Source organism: Eurypyga helias, unplaced genomic scaffold (genome assembly GCF_000690775.1).
Source record: "Eurypyga helias isolate BGI_N326 unplaced genomic scaffold, ASM69077v1 scaffold5157, whole genome shotgun sequence".
In the NCBI taxonomy this organism is placed as follows: Eukaryota; Metazoa; Chordata; class Aves; order Eurypygiformes; family Eurypygidae; genus Eurypyga; species Eurypyga helias.
In genome coordinates this window covers 706-6,374 of record NW_010260943.1, presented here as the reverse complement: position 1 = coordinate 6,374, position 5,669 = coordinate 706, and the positions used below count along the sequence as shown (strand labels likewise).

The 5,669-nt window shown below is 32.9% G+C and overlaps 1 protein-coding gene across 1 annotated transcript; it reads right to left on the bottom strand.

The window, feature by feature from the left end:
• Positions 1-6: 6 nt before the first annotated feature.
• On the bottom strand, positions 7-4,206 carry LOC104512267 (nipped-B-like protein; the record flags this gene model as incomplete). Its single annotated transcript, XM_010155187.1, has 3 exons — positions 4,055-4,206; positions 1,188-1,353; positions 7-29 (listed from the first exon to the last, which is right to left on the bottom strand). Coding segments are annotated over exons 1-3 (253 nt in total), but the record flags the coding sequence as incomplete, so codon positions are not given.
• Between the last annotated feature and the right edge of the window lie 1,463 nt (positions 4,207-5,669).

The window sequence follows — 5,669 nt, the reverse complement described above, 5'->3', positions numbered from 1 at the left end:
CATCACTGCCAAGGTTATCTTTCAATTCTCTGGAATTGTGGAAGTAAGCATATAGATGCAAATGCATTTTCAAATTATAACAAACCATGAGTCAAGTTAAAAAAAAAAAATACCACACAAAACAAAAAGATGACAATTTACTGTTAAAGAAGAGAAAGAAAACACAAGTCTGCAAAGCACTGTTCCCTGCCTCTATTAGTTTTTCAACTCTTTTTTAAGGAAGGGAAGAAGAGGTATTCCTACTAGCCTTTAAAATTATATAAGCACTTATATATACATGGCTGTCAGTTTCAGACTATTATAAAACGTTTCTTATGCCCACTATTTTATCGTGATCTTTTCCATGAAAGAAGAATGCTTTGGCATAACATCAAGAAGTAATATTGTAGAAGTGAAAATAAGATATGCATGAATGTATAACATTCAGGTTGCAGCCCAACACTTTAAGAAAATTTTATTTTTAAAAAGGAAAATTGGCATATCTTTGACATCACAGGATTCCATTCAAACTATCAAAAATGTAATGGATTTTCTATAAATGCATCTGTGCTTTCACTTATTGTTTGTTTTCAGGACTTTTAAAAGCTACTTCCATATGATCAAAACAGTTGATTTGAACATGTATGAAAGAGACAAGGCTGTCAATATAAAATAATTCAAAGGACACCAGGGGGAAAAACCCAAAAATATATATATATAAAAATAAACAGAGAATATGTTAAGCATACCTGCTGGTTTCATTCTTAAAATGGTTAAGTTCAATATCTAACCAGAATTGACACGAGTCTTACATGAGTGTCTCCAAAAATTAACTTTTTTATGTAATACTGGATATATAATTTGTCTATGTGTACTATTAACCGAAGTGGAACACAAATTACTATTGCACAATCAATACCACCAAGACTGCACTCCTAGCTAGCAAGAATGGAACAAGCAGCAGATCTATTTTTTAAAAAAATTCAAAATTTTAAAAACATTAGTTATACATAAGAGCTGTCGGACAATTACTAACATTCTGATTGACTGAAACAATTGACTCTTACACAGTGGTAATCTGCTAAACTAGCATAAAACCTGCATGTTCTAATTTTCAGATTCTCACAAACACCTTTCTTGATTCAGTTAATTTCAATTTCAAGGAATAAGGATGGTGATCTGATATATCTGAAGTTCAAAATACATACATGTGATCTGTTGACACTTGATTGAGACTGTGGATGAGCTGTGAAACCAGATTTTCATCCCTGCAAGCCAGAAGGCAGTTCACCTCTTCAGCTATCCGTCCATTGAAAAGCAGGCTTTTTGTTGTCGTAGCAGGTAAAGGTGATGGAAGAGGCAGCTGGTTCAAAACTGTTATCAGAAAACAGAAAGGAATTCAGAATCATTTAGTGAAACACGAGCATACAAAGATGGACACCTTCTTACTTCCTCACATGATTAAGAAAGAAAACCTGAAAACTACATATGAAATACAGGGAATATTTCTGGATTATGTTTTTAATCATGAACACACACATGCAAAGGCTGGACTCGGTTTAAAACAAAGTAATGCAGTCAAGTCCATAAGTTATATTACTATATTATTGTAAATATTTAACTGTGCTAAGGCAAGTATTAAGCATAAAAAATTATTTTAAACATGCCAGAATATTAAGTTATTTAATATTATGGCAGTTTTCTCTTGCAGCTGAAAGTATGGATAAAGGGAAGAAAGGAAATGCAAAATCCTCATATCTGCATGCAGTACTGTAAGTGCATTGATCATATACTTCAAGTTTTCTACTCTGACCTTCATATTTAATTAGTGTTCCCACTTTGTATGGTGAGGGTAGATTTTAAAAAAAAAAAACACACACACCCCAAAAATCTAAACAACCCAACAACCAACTGAAGGCACTAATTAAATTCTCAATTTGTTCTTCACCTGTTACATAAAAAAAATGAATGTCAGTAATCTTCTCAAGAAAAGGCTAGTAATTGTTGGTTGGAATGATCATTAAAATCTCAATTCAGTCAATACCCGTCCACAAATATTGGTAAAAAGATTTGTATAATGAAAACACCTACCACAATATTTCAATCAGAGTATAAATGAGCATACAATACTTTCAGAGGGCATCCTTCAGTCTGCAGGCATAACAAGGAAGTGTACAAAATCAGAAGCCTTGACCAGATGATTTGGCAGGGCTAGATAGATGAGAAGAGGCCAAAAAGCCTGCTACAAAGGAAAGTCACTTTCATGGGTCCACGAAAACAAGTTGACTCTGACTTCAATTTCCCAGGCTGATTACTTTAGAAATAGCTTCAGAAAAAAAACCCACGACTATGAAATATACTCTTTTGGCTCTTTTATATTTTGAAATTCCTTTTTTTTTTTTTTTAAATAAAAAAAAGGGAGGGGGGAAATTCCAGTATTTTTTAATATACGTTTTTAATGTATATCATTATTGTATTTAGAAATAAACTGCAATTCAAATTAAAGAATATAATAAAATAGATAGCTTTCACTACTTGCATTAGATTACCTTCAATGTGCCTTGAAACATGGAAAAATTAGCAAGATCAGCAAAACATATTTATTAAAATAGTATAAATTCAGCTACTTAATGGAGCCTACTCTACTGCCTCTAATCATTGTGTCCTCCATGTTTTTAGGGCAAAAGGACTTGTCCAGTCCAGTACCTTTCTTTTCACATAGAGAAAAATAAGGTGAAGCAGTGACAAGCCTCTCTCTTTCACCTACACCTGAGTTTCTAAACATGAGATAAATATGACAGCTAAAGAAGCATATGCACCTAACACAAGAGCCAAACCCACCAAAGGTAGTTCAGTGTTTTGAGAAACTTTTGCACCAGGAGTCTAAACAATGACTTCTAATAGTTCAGTATTTTGAATTCTTTAGAACCTTACCTGCAAATACTTACTATGGGCTGGAAAACTGTCCATAGCCCCAAAACTTATGATTTGCATTCTGATGGCCCATTATTAGACACACATAATGATAGGTATATATACATATAAATACATAAGCAGCATCTTCCAATTTGATATTTCAAAATATGAGAAAGACATGAAGAAGTGGAGGTTTTTCCCCTCAAATACCTCTGGGTTTTTTTACTGTAGACAATTAAATTCAATTGCTGGGTATATTTCAGTGTGTCTTGGAAAGTCTCCAAATTTCAAAAGTATAATAATGAAAACAAGAGCTCAGAAAAAGCACTCAGGTCACTGAGTCCAATTATCCTCAGACAGACAACAGACCTATAAACTCTTGTTTACACTTTATAAATACAATGCATTTTTGTCCCAAGTTCTCTCATTGGAACGGTTGTTCTAGGACCTCATGATAGTAATAATAAATCTCTTCTTAGTTTCCACTATAAATTTTAGTCAGATTATAACCATTTGGTTTTGTGCCAGTATCAGCTTTTAACGTAGAGTTCTTTTCCTTTCCATGCATTTTGTCTGAAAGACAGCACACACACCTCATCTGCTCCTTTTGTAGGCTGAACAGCAAAGAAAGAAGCCTCATAGGTTCATATGCTCATTTCCATTCTAGCAGCCATTCTTTGCACCTGTTAATTAGAGCAACATTTTTGTACTTTGTCTACAACTAAGGAACTAGATTTCATGTATATTCAGCATATTCCACAACTCACTCTAGCTGAACATCAGTCCAAGCCTCTTCTCTCTCTCTTTCTCTCCAGTGAAGATGATGACATGTTTTTTTTAGAGAAGTATTTTATCATTTATGTTTTTCTATATTTGTGGGATACCCAGATATATCCGTCAGTGATGTTCCTAACAAACAATGAATTCCTATATTTTGTGTTTCAGGTTTACTTAAGGGTTTTTTTTTAACCTGCATTTCATTTCATGTTTAAATTAATATATTTTCTCTAAACATATTATTAAAATTTGAACAATGACAAAATTAAGATTTTTAATACCAAATCTGATTCTGAACAAATTTATTTTTAAGAATTTTAAAAATAAAACTATTTATAGTATTTTTAAAAATGCAGAAGAAAAAAAAAAGAAGAGTACTTACGGTCTGTAAGACTAGCAATCCCTGCAAGAGTAGTGATGGGAACATGAGGCATATCCCCATTCATCCTGAAGTTCTGGGATGGTAGCGCCTACACAGATATTTTAGTTCAGGTGCCAGCTATCATTACTTCCCATCTCCCAAGCACTAAAAACAAACAAACACAAAACAAACCCAAAAAAAAAAACCCACACAAAATCAAATTAATATTCTTGTTTGACTTAAAAAAATTTAAAATTCAATAACATACGTGAAACACAGACCATAACCTTAGCTGCATACTAAGTAAATTTTGTCAAAAGTGGGTAAAACAATGTAGAATTTAAATATCAAATGGCATTAAGCAATCAAATGTACACTTTTGGTCTAAGCAGCAGGGTCCTTCACCAAAAAAGATGCAAGATAAGGCAGTCAAAAAAAAAAAAAATCTGCTCAGGTTCTAATGTAACAATTCAAAAATTGGTAACAAAAGTTCTGTTGGTTCATACTGCCATAGACAGCACTTAATCCTTAAACAGTTTAAGGAATTACTGCTATATTCACTTCCCAATTTTGGAGGAGATATTTCTCATCTAAACTAGCAAAACCAAACTAAATAAATTACAAATGAAAAAGTCAAGTATAAGCAAAGTGACAAATACAAAATCTTAATATATTTTAAAATAAGTAGCAGCTATTTCAAAATTTATCTGAAATTCTCTCTTGAATATTAAATTCTCGCTGATCAAACTACTTCCAGGAACTGTTTCATCCATTACACAAAGAGAAATGGTTTATTCACCACTGAACTAGCTAATTTATTTCCTGTCAAACTGCACAGTTTCTATTTGACTACTGAAAAGGAATTTGTTCATCCAGTTTTCACTTACTATAAAGATACCAACTGTAAAGAAGTTCACATTAAAAAAACAAAACAAAAAAAAACCCCAACACTGCCAACACACACACCCCAAAAATATTGTCACAATAATTTCAAATGCAGTTCCAAACCAAGAAAAATTTATAAAGATCACACATTACAATCCACTATTGCTATACTAATGAAATTACAAAAATTGAGCATATTTTCTGAAAGCAAAAAAAAAAAATTAAAGGAGAGGAACTTTATATTTTTACATTTACCTATTATACACAGGCTCCAGGGTTAACAGTTCGTGAAATAGTAATAACACTTCTTCCATCAACGTTTATGTTGCCTACTGAAGATTTTAAATTGGGATTTGCCTTACAAGCCAACATTTTTGCAAATTACATATATGCTACATATAAACCAAAAGTTCACTATCATTTTCTTACTAATTTTTTATCTCAGTTTTTCTAATACCACACCAATGATAATATATACGACACCATTGCTAATACATATGTACAGATTCCAAGCAAGACAAGGAACCTGGATAAGTTTTTTTCCTTCTCAAAGTTTTCATGAACCACTGAAGTCAACTTTTCAAAATTTGCCTATTGTGGTAGGTTGACCCTGGCTGGATGCCAGGTGCCCACCAAACCTGCTCAATTACTCCCCTCGTCAGCTGGGCAGGGGAGAGAAAGGCTTGAGACTCGATATAAAGACAGGGAGAGATCATTCCGCAATTACTGTCACAGGCAAAAAAGAACTCGG